A 17,691-nucleotide genomic window follows, 5' to 3' on the forward strand; every position below is an offset into this window, starting at 1 on the left:
CCCTTGTGCCATTACTTTTTTTTTTTTGCAGTTAAAACAATTAAAAGCAGATAAAATCATAGATTTCTATTTCTTTTGCCCTGGAACATACCATATCAGAATGTGAGGTCTGTCTGAGACAATGTATATGTCTCTGTCCCTGGATAGATCCCTTATCAGTCATTTTTTCCTTTCTTGATCCCCTTGAAATGATAGCCATCATCCTATATCTAATGATGCAGATGCTTTATTGATCTAGACTCTCTGAGAATTACTGCATTGATGAGTCAGTGTTACTGATGACTCACACATGTATATCTTGGGCCTTGACCTCTCTCCATACTCTAGACTTACATGTACAATGGCCTGTTCAGCATGTCCACTTGGCTATGTAATAGGTGTCTCAAACATACAAAATCGAGCACCTGATCTCCACCTCCTCCCTGTGCTTTACTTTACTTCTCCCACCTCAGTTGCTAGTAATTGCTCATTATTGTTTGGTCAGAACCTTTGGAGTCAATCTTAGGTGAATTATATTTCACTTTAAAAAAACTCCAAAGCTTGGAGTCATCACCAGCGTCTCCTTCAAAATACATATCTGTTTGATGGATGGTTTGATGGATGGCTAGATGGTTAGATACATGATAAAGTGAATATAGCAAAATTCTAACAGTTGTCGATGTTGGGTGGCACATTGGGTATTCCCTGTACATTTTTTTCAGCTTGTTTTTAGGTTTGTAGAATTTCCTAGGTTTGACTGCTTTTCATGAACCCCATTGCCACTAACTTGTTTTTAAGCCATCATCATCTCTTGTCTTGATTTCTGCCATGGCCTCCTCACTGATGTCCCTGCTTCCTCCTTTGCCCTTTGTCAAAGCAGCCAAAGTATTTGTTAAAACAATTCAGATCAAGTAACTCCTCTGAGCAAAGCCCGCTAATGGTTTTCCATCTCACTCGGAGGAAAGGCTGAATTTCTTAATGTGACTTAATAGGCCCCTGATGTTCTGGCTTCCTGTTTTTTCCCCAACTTCATCTTCTCTTCTCTCTCCCTTACACTCCTGTCTGGACATGTTGGCTCTGTGTCAGACATGCCAGACTCAGGTTGTGTATATCCAGTCGGAGCACACATCTTTTCTTAACCTAAAGGATGTCAGTAGACATTGTGTAGAATAGGGCACCCTGGTTAATTTGGGAGCACTGTGTTAGACAAAGCTGAGACTTCCTTTATCATAGGATTTCATGTAGATTTAACTCAACCTAGGTGAATTATAAGTGTCCAATATCAGACAGTGCTTACTGTGCAGAGAATTTTGATAAACGCACTTTGGGAAATACTAACCTGGGGTATTTCATTCATGCATGCATTTATTCATCAGAGTTTTGGACTGGACTCTTTCATTTTGAGAACTAGGAATCCAGCAAAGAGTATGACACTGCTTCTAACCCAAAGAGTTTATTGTGGGTGAGACAAGTAACCAAGCAATTGTAAGGTAGAGGTATCCACAGGGACACAAAGGTAGAGCACTTACCTGGCTTTGGGAGGTAATCATGGAAGATTTTGTGGAGGACATCATATCCATGTGAATTTATAAAGAATGAATAAGTATGGATCAGATGAAGAATGGGGGAAGGGGCATTGCAGGGAGAAGCAGCAGCAAGTGAAAGGGTCTAGAGGAGACAGAGAATAAGCATGGTGCATTTGGGTCCCGGAAATAGCTCAATGTGAAGTGGAAGGACGAGAGATGCTTGCAGAGACCAGATCCTAGCGGCCTCCCCATCATCACAAGGAATTTGAGCTCCATCTTGAGAACAGTTCACCACCTTGAGAGTAGTGGGCAGCTACTGATGGGTTTTAAGCAGAAGAAAATTACATTTTGAAAGATCACTATAGCTGCACAGTAGAGATGGATGGAGTGATCCTAAAGATGGAGAGCCTTAGGACATCAAGATATCAAGGAACTCCTCCGAGCAAAGACCACTATCCAGGACAGGAAAACTGATCTGAGAAGATCAATGAGTCATTAGACAACCTTGTGAAGGGAGTGTCAGGGAAACAGATGATGAATTCAGATTTGGACATGTCTGAATATCCAGTTGACAGAGTGAGCTGGACTAAAGATATATTTTTTGGAGTTTTCAGCCTTTTAAGGCTCCATATGATAAATGAAACCATTAGAAATGACCCAGGGAGAGAAGCCAGGGCCAAGGGTAAAAAGACCAAAAAAACCTCCCGTGTAGAATGTCAGTATTTGATGGATTGGCAGAGGAGAATGAGCTGGTGAAGGATGCTTAGAAGATCAATCAGAGAGGGAGGCATTAAGTCAGGATTGCAGAATATTCACAGTATCTCAGGGAGAGGAAGGGACAGCATTTAGTGTTCCAAAGGGCTAGGACAGCTAAGGACTGGCTGGCACTCTTCACCATAATGTTGGTGGAGGGGGCGCTCTGGGAAGACTGCAGTGGATATGAAGGTGGAGACAGAAGCTCAGGCGTTGAGGGGGATGAAAAGCAGCAGAACTATCACTTAGAATAACACTTCCTCTTTCAAAAATATAATCGTCTTTATTTATATAGTATTCTCCTCTTTGTTTGGCCTGATGCTGTAGATATGCAGAGAAGTGCCTAGCACATTGAAGGAACGCATCCAGGAACCTTGTTCTGTGTCTCAGACAAGAATTGCTGGTAAGATACAGTTTACTTCTTCACAAAAAATGTTTATAAGCATAGCAAAATTTTATGATGGTAAGTATAATGTCAGAAAAACTTATTTAAAAACACAATGCAATTGTGATTTATTATTCTACTTTTCAATATTTTGAAAAGAATGTGTTTTTTTTTTTTTTAAAAAAACAACAAAACATATTTCACTGCCTAGTGTGTGCAAGGCATTCCTTCTTTGGTAGTTAAGACTTCTCACCTTTCCTGGGCCTAGAGTGGGATATGGGCCTCCTACGCGGAGGCCCCTGAAGGCAAGGGGAACGCAAGGTGGGTGAATGGAGGGATAGTCTTCTGGGGACATGCAGTTTTTCAGGACATCAGCTATAACCTGCTGTGTCTGCTATGTTAACGTGTTCTGGAGTTGTGTTAATTAGACACTGATAATGACCGAAAACAAAAAGTTTGGGTGGATATCCTGGGAATCAGGTGAGAGGTGGGGATTTAGAAGAATTCTCCACCCCAGGGAAGGTCTTTACTGACAAATGCTGATCACTAAGATTTGAAGAAAGAAGCGTTTTCTCACTCTTTCATTTCCTTCTCTCCTTGTCTGGAGTAGAGGGCAGGCTACTGCCCAGTAGCCACTGTGGTCACTGCTCATCACAGCCTTACAGGCTCTGGAAACCTCCTTGCCCTGCTCTCCCTCTGTTGAGTCACCAGGCAAACCCCCAAGTGTGATGAACCCTAACTTTCCACTTCTTCTGTGCCAGCTATGGGGCTGCTGCTGATTCCCTCCCTCCTCCTCTTCCTCTCCTTCCCCTCCACCCATCATCCTTCTCTCGTCTTCCCTCCCCCTCCACTTTTTCCTTGTCCCTCCCCCACCTCCTGTTTCTTCTGAGGATTCTGAAAAAGTGTTGAGTGACAAGGTTTTTTAAAAACTTTTTTGAGATCACAAACTTGGTGAGAGCCAAGTTTGTAATCTGTTTTACTTATATTTCCCAGTACCTCGCCCCCCAAATACCTGGGGCCTGATAGGTCTGTTGATTATATTCAAAACACTTAAATTAACATTTGGGTACTGCGGCTTTGCAAACACAAGCTCAACTCTATACCTACAGGGAACAGACTTGATACATTTTATGAAAGAGCAATAGGTTATCTTACCTTTTGAAGCATCATTATGACAAAGGAACAGAGAACATTTTAATACACAAAATTTTAATACACATTTAGAAGTATAGCGACACTACGCCTTCAGTGGGTGGGTAGTTCATTCTTAATAAGATACTCGTCCCTGGGACAGGTATGAGACCTGAAACTTATTTCAGTGTGTCCCTCTCCTCCTACACAGTGTTCTAATTCAATTTCTTCTTTTTTATTATGTTAAAAAAAATAACCATTTTAAAGTGAACAGTCCAGTGGCATTTAGTACATATGCTTTATTGTGCAATTACCACCTCTGTCTAGGTCCACAATATTTCCATCACTCCAAAGTAAAACCTCTTACTCATTCAGCAGTGTCTCTCCATTCCACTCTACCCCCACGCTGTGCCGACCACCAGTCTATGGTCTGTCTCCATGGATCACCTATTCTGGGTATTTCTCGTACAGTGTTTCTTTCACTTGGCATATTGTTTTTGAGGTTTATCCAGGTCAGCTTCTTGCTGACCCTCCTCAAATGGGTGCTCAGCACTGAGAGGCAATCCTACTGTACTTTTCTCTGAGTGCCCCTTGCTACCCATCTCTCAACTAATGACCTTTTCTCATTTTTAAAAGACAAAAATACTTTTTGTCCAACAAGATCTTCTTTTTCCCATCAGAGAATCTCTATAAGTAGGTTTACCTACTACATCTGTCCTCACACACTGTGCATACTTCCTTCCTATCCCATGGAAGATTTATCTCTCTTTCTTTCCAAGATCATTTCTTCCACTTGGGCTTTGGCTCACATCTTCTTTTGGCTTTTTACTTCCCCTCTTTCTCTCCTCTACTGGATCCTTCTCACTAGCATACATTTTGATGCCGGCAGCTCTGGTCTGTGCATTTTCACTGATGTGTCATGCTCCACCACACAGATCCACCGCGGTCCTCAGGACTGTCTCTTCTAGTGTGCTCATCAGTCCCATGACTTTAGCCACTTTTTAATTTTAGAGGGTTTAACCAGTTCTTAGGCCAGTACACTTGAAGTCACCCTTGACTCTTCTCCAGATTTCACATCTAATCCGTCAGCAAGTTGTCAGTCCCGTGTCTCATCCCAGCTACTTCCATGGTCTTGAACGCCCTCATCTTTCATCTGTGTTACTGAAATAGTCTCCTTTCTCACTGTCCTGATTCTGTTCTTGCCTTTCCACTCTTCCATAATCTATTCTGGTAGCAGCTAAGTCACGCTTTATAAACATACGTTTTATTGTGTCCCTCCTGGCTCACCACAATCTTGTTCTCTCTTTCATCATCCATACTGAGTGCTGAAGTCTTACTGTGGTCCAGAAGACTGTGTATGATCTGCCTGCTGTCCATCCCTCTAATCTCATTTCTTATCACTTTTCCCTTTGTTTATTCTACTTCAAACACACACGGGTCTACTTGCTATTTCTAACATGAGAACGTTTCCATTTATGGCTTCTGTGCTTGCTGTTCTTTCTTCTTCAGATGTCTTTTTTTCAGGTATCTGCATGTTTCACACACTCCTTTCATTCAGTTCTCTCCTCAAATGTCACCTCAGCTAGGCCTTTCCTGACCTTGCCCACCATATCTCCAATACATCCTGTCTCTCTCCATCTTCTTATATTGGTTTTACCTCATATCCTCTGTCCACCTACCCCTCCGGAATGCAGGCTCTGTGATGGCGGGCTCTGTGTCTTGCCCACTCCCATCCTGCAGCATCTAGAATAGTGCCGTGCACACAGTACATCCCTACTAGGTATTTGATGGTTTGAAACAAGGAATGAATATTGAGGTTGTTTGGAGTGTTTTGAAACTATAAAGTGACAGTGAAGATGGGGCAGAGTGGTATATGAGGTATTCTGTAGGGTATATAATGGTAGAATTACTGGGTCAGAGAATATGGAGAACTTTTACTTGACTAGATCCTGTCTAGACAGCCTGTTGCAGTTCACCCTTCCACCAGCCGTGTGAGGGTTCTCATTGTTCAACATGTTATCAGCGCTTCAACATTGTGTTCTCAGGACCCCTTTACACTTAAAAAATTATTGAGGACCCTCAAAGAGCTTTCATTGTGTGAGTTATGTTTATAAATACTTACCTAATCAAAAAATAAAACAGAAATTTGAAGAATTATTTATTAATTTGTTTAAAGTAGCAATAACGAATCCATTTATTATATGTTAATAAAAATAATATATTTTTATAAATATATTGTTAGAAACTAGTTTTTCTAAGACAAAAACAAATTTAATTAGAAAAGTGGCATTGCTTTACATTTTTGAAAATCTTTTAGTTTCTGGCAAATTAGAAGACACCTGGATTCTCATATCCACTTCTGCATTTGGTCTCTTACTATAACACATGCCATATAGCCTTGAGTAAAAAAAACACTCAAAACCACAATGAGATACCACCTCACACCAGTCAGAATGGCTAAAATTAAACGACAGATGTTGGCGAGGATGCGGAGAAAGGGGAACCCTCTTACACTGTTGGTGGAAACGCAAGCTGGTGCAGCCACTCTGGAAAACAGTATGGAGGTTCCTCAAAAAGTTGAAAATAGAGTTACCCCATGACCCAGCAATTTCACTACTGGGTATTTACCCCAAAGATACAAATGGAGTGATCCAAAGGGGCACCTGCATCCCAGTGTTTATAGCAGCAATGTCCACAATAGCCAAACTATGGAAAGAGCCCAGATGTCCATCAACAGATGAATGGATAAAGAAGATGTGGTATATATATATACAGTGGAATACTACTACTCAGCCATCAAAAAAAGAAAAATGAAATCTTGCCATTTGCAATGATGTGGATGGAACTAGAGGGTATTATACTACGCTAAATAAGTCAATCAGATGGGGCGCCTGGGTGGCTCAGTCGTTAGGTGTCTGCCTTCAGCTTGGGTCATGATCCCGGGGTCTTGGGATTGAGCCCTGCATCGGGCTCCCTGCTCTGCAGGAAGCCTGCTTCTCCTTCTCCCACTCCCCCTGCTTATGTTCCTGCTCTCGCTATCTCTCTCTCTGTCAAATAAATAAATAAAATTAAAAAAAAAGAAGTCAATCAGAGAAAGAAAATTATCATATGATCTCACTCATGTGGAATTTAAGAAACAAAATAGAGGATTGTAGGGGAAGGGAGGGAAAAATAAAACAAGATGAAATCAGTGAGGGAGACAAACCATAAGACACTCAATCATAGGAAACAAACTGAACGCTGCTGGAGGGGAAGGGGGTTAGGGGATAGGGTAACCGGGTGATGGACATTAAGGTGGGCACGTGATGTAATGAGCACTGGGTGTTATATAAGACTGATGAATCACCAAACTCTACCTCTGAAACTAATAAAACACTGTATGTTAATTAATTGAATTTAAATTAAAAAAAGTTTAAAAAACACTCTACACTTGGGAAAGAATGAATGTGAAAAGGCAAATCACTTATTATGATAATCATAATTTGGGCATCCACAGCCCTTGGAAGGGTTTCTGGGTACCTGTGACCTATAGAGAGCGATAGGGCATTTCATTTCAATTTGCTTTCCCCAGACGCCTGTGTGACAGCCTTTTTTTCATGTTTCTTTCTTTCTTGCTTCCTCTTTCGTGGATTGTCTTTTAGTATTGTTGGAGTTTAAAAAATTATTTTGGTTACAGATTTCTTGTTTAGAGTGTGCATTGCAAATACCTCTCAGTCTATGGCTTCTAACATCTTTATTAATGGTGCTGTTTTCAGAATTCTTAAATATTAATGGTCTATTAATAGCTTCCCCTTTTTGTGTGTTTTTAAGCATTTTTAGTACTCTGAAGTCATAAAGATTCTGTTTTTATGTTTTCAACTAACAGTTTTACAATTTTGGTTTTCATATTCAGGTCCTTCATCCACCAAGAATTAATTTTCCCAGGGTACATGTGAGGTCAAATTCTGTCCCTTCTCCTCGCTCCAGCCATGGGTGTCCACTCTTACCAGTATCATTTATTGGCCAGTAAATTCCTCCTCATTGATCTTTAATGCAATCTGTGCCAAGGTCAGGTTTCTCTGCCACCCATCCACTGTGGCTCTTCTCTTCCAGTGGCCTCTTTGAATGTCTGGGTCCATAAAACACTGAGTTAATCATTCATTATTAGCTAAGCGATACAACTAAATATCAAGTAGGGCTTAACCCTCCACCTGCTTTGACTGTTTGTGGTCCTTTTCTATATTGATTTGAAAGTCAGATTTTGAATATATGATTTTTGTCAACTTACACCCAGAATTGCTGGGATTTTTATTAGAATTGGGCTTAATTTACAGGTTGACTACATTTTTTAAAAAATTATTTAAGCCTCATTTAATATACCGTATGCTAAAGTGGATTCCAGATGGATCTAATAATGAATTCAATTCTCTCTTATATCAAAGTTAAAGAAAAAAAAAAAGCCAACCTCCCTTTCTTAAAAACAAAGCAAGACAAAAACAGGCAAACAAAAAATAGAAAAAAATATTTATCAAATCTTTGGAAAAGACAAGAGTCTAAGTTTAAAAGTTCTAGGAAAACAATCCCCCAAGACAGATTAATGGGTTTGATCACTGCAGGTTTGTTAGAATCTATATATTAAAAAGAAACAAAAATTAAATCCTAAAGTAGAAACATTGTTTTCAACAATATGGCAAAAGTTCATCTGTCTTGTAAAAAGAGTTCATCCCAACTGATAAGGAAGCAGATAAAAAACACAGTTATAAATTATACCATATTTGGTTAATAAACACAAACAATATTTGTCTACATTGACAATTAAAAAAACAATAAATGAAGACAGTGGTGAAGGATGTGTTTATCCACTGAAATAGAATATTGTTGGTGTGGATGTAGGAAGTTCATCAGTTCCATACCTGCTGTTGGAATTCCAGATTTCCAACTTTTAAGGAAAACAGTTTGTCAGTATTAGCTACATTAACCGTTTTCATTTTCTGATCCAGGAATTCTACTTTGGGAAATTTACACTAAGGTGGTAATCAAAAAAGTGCAAATACGGTACATAAGAAGATAATCCTTGCACATTCCTTTTTGAAGTAACGATTTAAGTGTCCAGCTGCAGGATTAAGGGTTAACTGAAAGTTAGTGAGTATATACATAGATTATAACATAAGTATTCACAATGATTTCGTAGCTGGGGCCCAGAGGTGCAGGAACCCCTGGCTCCCGGCGTCCCAAACAGACTGAGTTTGGCCACTGGCTGCTGACAAAATCCAAAGGCAGAGAAACCAGTGGTGGTGAAAGAAGAAAGGGATTTATTTCAGTGAAATCAACATCAGGAAGACAGAGGACTAGTGTCTCAAAGACTGTCCCCAAAGTGCTGAAAAATCCTTCCAGGTTGATATAAGGAAAATGTGGGACAAAGGTCGGTGTGTACCTGCAGGTGGGCGGTAAAGGTCAAGTCAAACATCGTCCTGGAGTCAAGCAAGCAGGGACTTGCTGACTCAGGGCAGTTCTTATTGCTTGAGGGGGTTAGTTTAGCTTCCCATCAGGGGATGCTTTGCCCTCTGGGTCTTTTGCCTAAGTTTAGAGATACACTTGAAAGAAGAACTTAATCAATTAGAAAGTTTGAGGTCAAAATGGAGGTAGTGGAAGGGCTCTTTCAATTTTATTAAGAATGACTTATATTATCAAGTTAATTGGAAAAGAATAGAAAATTAGACTAAATTGACTTTATTTATAATGAAGGCAACCATCTTGACAAAATAAAATCGTGGTCCTAATTTTCCTATGGTTGATTTATTTTTTATTTTCTCCCATTTTTTAATTTTCTTTTCTCTTAGTGTCAGTGACTCCTGAGTTTTAGTGGCCCCAGAATGTTGTGGGACGATTTCATTGGCTTTATGACTACCACAGACCTATAGATACAACAGGAAATGCCATTGTCATTTTTGTATGAAAAAAATCAAAGCTTCCTACAATTTTTTTTTACTTAAACAAAATTTTATGTAAATACACAGACACACATCACCACTAGGCCACCACAATCAGATCATCCTGTTGCTGTATTCATACTTTGCCACGGTTTTAAATTGCAGCTCATCCTGGTGTCCAAAAAGTGGTGCTAGTGTCCTCTGCGTCAGACATTGCTGCTCAGTCTCCTCGTACTTCGGAAATTTCAGTTCCTGCTGATCTGGATAAAACGATCACAGAGCTAGCTGACTGGCTAGTCCTCATCGACCAGATGTTGAAGTCCAACATTGTCACTGTCGGGGATATAGAAGAGATCAATAAGACAGTTTCCCGAATGAAAGTAAGTACATCGTGTAAAGGCTTGTCAGGGAAATACCACAACACAGAAACAGACAAGATCTGTTTGGATCTCCTTTGTTTGTCCTAAACTCTGGGAGAATGAGCTTTAAAAAACTCTTTATCTGTCAAACCACCATGCCATGTTTGGCTGGCTCCGAAGAGTAAAGCTTGTCTTGCCTTTCTAGTGTTAGTGAGATGAGGTTTACCAACGTGAAGTTAGAGACTCAGTGTACTTTAAAGTCTAAATCTGATACCCACAAAGTGAGGCACATCAATACAGAAGTAAATTCGTGTGAGATTTAATGCCTCGTGTGATGTGAGTTATTTTCCTGAAGCACCTTTTCAACTATTTCATAACAGGCTTATTTAATTGCTGACTTTAGAAGTGAGAATCTCCTGATTAGAATTTTGTCACTATATATATACCGTCTATTTTTTTTTAAAGATTTTATTTATTTATTTGTCAGAGAGAGAGCGCACAAGCAGGGGAAGCGGCAGGCAGAGGGAGAAGCAGGCTCCCCGCTGAGCAAGGAGCTCGATGCAGGACTCCATCCCAGGATCCCGGGATCATGACTTGAGCCAAAGGCAGACGCTTAACCCACTGAGCCACCCAGGTGTCCCCATGTACCATCTAATATAGATGTTCAGGATTCATTGTGTGCTAGGTTCTAGGCTATGTGTTGCATAGGGATACTGAAAAAAACATACCAGATAGAAATTGGGAATATACCATAAAATAATAACAGTAGTTATTACTAACTTTTATTAGGTGCTTAATGTGTGCTGGGTAGTTTTCTAAGTATTTTAAATGTATCATCTCATTCACTTTTTTAACAGTCTTTTGAGGTGGTATTGATTTTATCCCCAGATTACAAATATGCCCATGGTGAGGCGGAAGCACCTAGTGCACATAAGTGGACAAGTTGCTGCAGCAAGGCAGAATCTAAGAGAAGCCGTAGGATAGGTGCAAGCCACCTGATAGGGGAGCCAGGGTGAGGAAGGAGCTTAGTTCACAGCGGTGGAAGGCAGACTATGTAGGATTTTGACCTCTGGAGATGAAGTAAATGACATTCCTGATATAGGGAACAGGGTGAATAAAGACATGGGGCAGGGAAGCGTGAAGGACGCTGGGTCAACTTTGTGCAATAAAGAAGTGTTGTGGGAAGTAAGATAGCAAAGACAGGTTCAAGTTCACTTTGGGAAGGAGCTCATTGACCGTGTTTTAAGCATAGGCCCATTGGGCTTTTAGTCTGTAAGCAGTTGGCAAGCATCTTTTCCCCCTTTTCTTTTCCTTTTTTAATGGTGGCTGCAGACTAATGATAACAATGCCCTGCACTGATGAGAAGACTGGGATGCTTTTTAGTGCTTAGGATAAATTGGAGGCAAGAGATGCTTATTAAAGCAAGCAAAAGAGCCCTTTCTGAATGGCTAACATGATGCTATTGCAATTAGTAGAAATAAAGAATAGAAGAAATGGGGTGTGGATGAGGTTTGAGTGATTTAGTTTCAGATGTGTTGTGTTGAGAGGTTCTTGGGCCATTTAGAAGGAAATAATCAGCCTTCATTGAAATGTCTCTCTGGGATTCAGGATTAGAAGTTGTAAATAATCCATCTAGAAGTAATATTTGACACTTTTTAGGGCTAATTGAAATCTGCAAAATTAGTGAATTTATAAAGAGGAAGAGCTGGGAGAGAATCTTTGCCATCCTATTTGTACTTATTGGAAATTGTGTTTTCTAATCGTTACAGCTGTTTATTAGTTCTATGCTTAAAACACACTATATTCCTGATTTTTAAAACTTTTTGCCCCTATTTATTAGCACTTTGACAGAGTCTCTAGAGCAGCATTTTTCATGTCTGAGATTATTTAATTTTATTCCAGTATCATCTTTTGAATGTTTCACCCCCATCCTGTAGATGACATTAGTTTGTGTTTATATCTCATGTAGGGTGGACATGCAAGGTATCATCAGAAATCACTGCTAAGGTTTTCAGACCATTTTCTCATAGGGATTTTCTTCATTGAAGCTCCTCAGACTTGATATAGCCGAGCTGTAAGTTTTCTATTATTTCTTTTCATGAAAACAAAAACACAGAAAGTCAAGTGCCTTGCCAGGTAACCCAGATGAAAAGTGGCAGAGCTGAGATTTGAACCCAGGGCCTTTGACTTCAAACCTTGCTCTTTTCTGCTGTATTGCTGATGCCTCTCTGTCCTGTATAAGAGGAAAACAATTTTGTTGTCCGCACACCAGTTTTGCTCTGTTAGTAGTACCCTTTGGGTAAGGCTTATTCACTTAGATTAATAATCATTTTTTTCTTAACAGATCACAAAGGCTGACTTGGAACAACGCCATCCTCAACTTGATTATGTTTTTACATTGGCACAGAACTTGAAAAATAAAGCTTCCAGTTCAGATGTGAGGACAGCAATCACAGAAAAATGTACGTTTAAAAAAATTTATATATCATCTTCTTTCTCTGAAAATGGTAACACACACACATTTTCACAGATTATTCAACCAGAAATTAATATTATTTGATATTTGATACTCTTAAACTACAGTTTTCCTTTGATTTTTACTTTTTGTGGACCTTGTTACTATTCCTATATGAATTCCTTAAAGTGTTAACATTATTACTTTTAAGTAATTACTGGTACATTGGATTTTTTTTCTTTTAAGTTAAGATTTCTTTTTATTTTTAGTTTTTTAAAAAATATGTATGTATGTATGGGAGACAGAGAGAGTACATGCATGTGAGTGGGGGGAGGGGCAGAGGGAGGGGGAGGGAGAGAATCCCAAGCAGACTCCGACCTGAGCTCGGACACCAATGTGGGGCTTGATCCTCTGACCCTGAGATCACGACCTGAGCCAAAACCAAGAGTGGGACACTTAACCGATTGAGCCACCCAGGCGCTCCAAGTTAGGATTCCTCTTAAAGGAATCAAAAAACAAAAGTTAGAGAAAACATTGGAATGCAAACCCATGCTTCCATTATAATTAATTAATAAAACCAGATCTTGCTATGTCTTTTAACTTCTCTTCTCCAAATTCATTCCAAAAAGAATTTATTGAGCAACACATTTGTACCTATGGGCCTGGTACTAATTTGGGAATAATTAAGTTAAAAGCAAAATAAAACAAGACAAAAAATAAATGTACACAACAACCACAGCAAAGATCCTTGTTTCATTTTGCTTTCTGACTTAAAATCATCTGTTAAATCTGTATGGCATATAAAACAAAGTCTAAATTCTCAAAAATGTCATATAGGGATAGTCACAGCCTGCTTTCATCATCCCCTCTCCCATACAGCCCTCCACCCATCTGTAGCTATTCTATATTTTAGATATTCTTTAAAATGTCCTGGTAGTTCCTAATTATTTGCATTATTTTTTTTCTCTTGGCCTTTTCTCCCCTGGTAAAATTCTACTCAGTAGCTAAAATGTCACCCCCTTTGTGAAGTCTTTCCCACCCTCTACTGGTCCCTGGTGAACTGTATTTTCTATCTTTAGTTCCTGCTGTGGCCTTTCCCCCCATAATGTCAGTGTAGATCTCACAATTATTTTGATTTTCTCTCCCATAGATGGTAAATATTCACCTTTCTGGCCCTGGGGCCTCCCACAGTGTCCAATACAAATTAAGTACTTAATAAATATTTGTGGCAGACTATAAACTGGAAGGTATTTTATTACCTTGTCTAATAGTTCTGAAGAGAAGAAAGTCAAAAGTATGTTTCGATTTTAATATCAATGTGACAGCAGCAATGTTATTGGAAGAAATGAGTTAGCAGAGAACTTTGTGTCTCTTTTAATGTTGGTTTATTTTTTACTACATAAGCCATTTTCCTTCTTTCTCCCTCTTTTTTTTTAAGAAAAGATTTATTAATTTATTTGAGAGAGAGAAGAGAGCATGAGCGGGGAGAGGGAGAGAGAATCTCCAGCAGACTCCCTGCTGAGCACTGAGCATGGAGTCTGACACGGGGCCCCGATTCCATGACCCCAAGATTATGACCTGAGTGGAAATAAACCAAGAGTCGGTTGCTCAACCTACTGCACCCCCAGGTGCCCCATTCCTTTTTTTTTTAAAACATTTTATTTATTTATTTGATGGAGAGAGAAAGCACAAGTAGGCAGAGCAGCAAGCAGAGGGAGAAGGAGAAGCAGGCACCCCACTGAGCAGAGAGCCCGATGTGGGTCTCGATTCCAGGACCCTGGGATCATGACCTGAGCTGAAGGCAGACGCTTAACTGACTGAGCCACCCAGGAGCCCCATCCCCCCCCCTTTTTTTTTAATTGATGGATTCCTTGTGCCTGTTCTGGAGTGATTCCATTTCCTGTTACATGGCAGAAGAGCTTCTCTTCTTTAGTGACACCAAACTATTTACAAAGTCCTCTCCATTTTGCTTTTTCTACCATTTTATTTATTTATTTATTTTTTACCACCTCCTATTTGTCCAAACTTTCTTTTAAGGTTTTTGACAAGACTTTTCTTTCTTCTTCTGAATATCTTCCCTTTCCAATTTAACTCCCTCTCTTTGTTTTCTCTCCTTTTTTTATTTGCATAGAGGCTGCATAATCTTTGTCATTATTCATCATATGAAAAAAATATTCTCAGCAGGAGTGTACTGCCTATAATAACCTGCTTTTAGCACTTGTTCACAAAGAATAGAACAACTTGCTTATTTTTAATGATAAGCTTGTGATATGTGCTCTCACTTGATGTCTTTCATTTTATTTGTTCAATATTAAAGGATTCTATTAGTAATAGCATTGGTCATAAGTACTTTAAGTAACTTTTTAACTGACAAGTAGAACATTATGATAAATTCATTCTTTCTTTAAGTGAAAAACTTAGGCAATCTATTTAAACTGTTGAACAAGGCATCTTAAAACAGATAAATTCAATGAACAATTTAAAAAAATTATTATATATAAGTGTAATTTTCAGTGTTCTGAACAATCTTAAATTGATCACTCTTATGGCTTGCTATAACCTTTTGTTATCCCAAGAATTTTACCAATAGGTCCCAATAGGACTTAGCTGCAATGTTATTTTATAGTTCAGTTCTTGCTGGCCCAGTATTCAACTATTGCTCTACAGTCTGTGAGACATCCAAAGCATCTTCTAGAAGTTTATTTTTAATTTCCTACCTACTTACTATCAGTGGGTTGTTGAAGTCATTCAAAGCTATTGTTGACTAGTGCTTCAGCTCAAGATCTTGAACTACTCATGAAGTAATTAGTCAAAAGTTTAAGTTTCTTTAGATCTTTCTTTAGCTCCATGTTGAAAATGAGAAGAGGACAGAAGGTAGGGAAGAAAAAGGGAGGAGAGTAGACAGAAGAGAGAGAAAGAAAAATAAACAATAAAAAGGAAAGAAGAAAAGAAGTAATGTGGATTTTTTTTGTGGTAAAGAGCTACTGGGTACATAAGAACTTGAATCTAATTTGCTTTTAGTGTTTCTCTTGAACGTATAAAAATACTTTCTTTTAGACAGGTTTCATGCTACAGTAAAACAAATATGAAAAGTATTCTTAGATAGATTTTTTCCTTGTAAAATCTTGACAACCTTAGAATATCTCCTTTGAGGATGACAAGTGACTGCATCTGTGTCTTAAAGTTCTGTCATAAAGTATTGTTACACTCTGCCTTCATCAAACCAGGCTCTGTGAATATACATTAGATAGGAATTTATTTTCTTTAGAATTTTTGGTTTATCCATAGTAGATATTTTTATTGTGAGATATTTCAGGGCATTTAAAATAGAATTTAATTCAAGATTCTTCTTCAAGAATAGTCTCGGAAATGTATCAGTTGTGTAGGGTGGCAGACATGTATTAAATTCCCTTAAAATGTATATACCGACTTGCCTTCTTTTTCTTTCCTATTTATAACCTTACTTATGAGAAATTTGGTATCAGGTATTTTTCCCCTTTCCTGATCGTTAGTTTCTGGGATTATTTTTATATGCCTCCTCCAGTGGAAAAGGTCAAGAACCAGTGGGACAGCACTCAGCATGGTGTTGAGTTAAGACAGCAGCAGCTGGAGGATATGATTATCGACAGTCTTCAGTGGGATGACCACAGGGAGGAAACCGAGGAACTTATGAGAAAATATGAGGCTCGACTCTATATTCTCCAACAAGCCCGAAGGGATCCACTTATCAAGCAGATTTCTGATAATCAAGTAAGACTCTTTAGATTTGTGTTTTTTTGGCATTATCAGTTTGTTGGATGTACTTTTTTGTTCTGTTGTTAACTGTAATCTTTAGGACCCTTGTCATGATGTTTTCACAAGTGCTTAGAATATACATTGAAATTTATATAAAGAATTTGACCAGGAAGGTTTTTGAAAAATTTTGGGAGGTGTAACAAGTAGAAATATACCGGTATACCAGATATATCGCTTACTGACTCTTTGCAAATGGAACACAACCATGAACCAGCATCTAGAAAGAGAATATTTTCAGGATCTTGGGAACCCTCCTTTTGCTCTCTTCCATGTCTACCCTGAAGCTTATTTTTATTTATAAAATTTTCCGAGATTTTCATTTGAGGCTACTGTACTGAACAAATCAGGTAATAAGTTTAGTTTCTTTTAATAGTTTTATAACCAAACTGTTTTATCTATATCGTCAGAATAAGTAACTTTTTCATTGGTTTGAATATAAAGTTGATGATATTGAACATTAATGGTATTTTTTAAGTGCTATTTTAAATTCTCTCTATAATTACAGAAAATATTTTTGAATTAGAGGTTATAGTTTTTAGGTTATATTTTGGCATAACATTTATTTACCCTTCAGAGAGCCTAAGATGAAAGTGTACATTTGTAAAGAATATATGGGAAACAAAATCTAAAACATGAGAGCATGTTTTTATAATTCACACATGTAGAAGTTCCATGGTTACAATTTAAAAATGAAGTGGCCAGGTGTCCTGATTTTGTGGATCATTTTCTGTGTTTATGACATCTGCTGATTGTTTTCACCAAATGACTCAAATATAATAATCAGCAAAGCCCTAGGAAACTTAACTAGAGAAATACAATTAAAAGTGAGATCAATGCTTCAATCATCGGGTATTCAGAATGTAGCTTTCTTTTTTTTTTTTTCTTTTTTTTTTTTAGATTTTATTTATTTATTTGACAGAGAGAGACACAGCGAGAGAGGGAACACAAGCAGGGGGAGTGGGAGAGGGAGAAGCAGGCTCCCCGCAGAGCAGGGAGCCCGATGCGGGACTCAATCCCAGGACCCTGGGATCATGACCTGAGCTGAAGGCAGTCGCTTAACCAACTGAGCCACCCAGCCACCCCAGAATGTAGCTTTCTGAACAAGAATGTGGCTCTTTTCTACTCAGACTCTAGGATGTATTTTTTTTTTTTTTTGCCAGTTGCTATAAAAAGCATTATAGGAACATTCATTTGTCATTTAGATTTCATGGGGAGTATCTTGATCCAGGGGCTCTGAGAGGTGGAAAACCACTGCCTGTGGACACACTCAGCATCTTAAGCGACTCTTAGTAAATCTTGCTTGGCTGCTTGATCCACCCAAGCAGTTAACTTTGTTGACAGACACAGTGACCCAGGGGCACAGAAGACTTCTATATTGTTGGCCATTTTCATTTTTGCC

The 17,691-nt window shown here is 38.7% G+C and overlaps 1 protein-coding gene across 1 annotated transcript in view; it reads left to right on the plus strand.

Annotated features, from left to right (window-relative positions):
• The window catches only part of UTRN (utrophin), a 467,571-nt gene that overhangs the window by 223,491 nt on the left and 226,389 nt on the right, over nt 1-17,691 (plus strand). The window contains exons 46-49 of the mRNA XM_081829379.1: nt 2,586-2,661; nt 9,849-10,063; nt 12,387-12,504; nt 16,042-16,247. Coding sequence (XP_081685505.1) covers nt 2,586-2,661; nt 9,849-10,063; nt 12,387-12,504; nt 16,042-16,247 — 615 coding nt within the window. The remainder of the gene's footprint in view (nt 1-2,585; nt 2,662-9,848; nt 10,064-12,386; nt 12,505-16,041; nt 16,248-17,691) is intronic.

The sequence above is a fragment of the Leptonychotes weddellii genome, chromosome 8 (genome assembly GCF_054177405.1).
Source record: "Leptonychotes weddellii isolate Sample4059 chromosome 8, ASM5417740v2, whole genome shotgun sequence".
Lineage (NCBI taxonomy): Eukaryota > Metazoa > Chordata > Mammalia > Carnivora > Phocidae > Leptonychotes > Leptonychotes weddellii.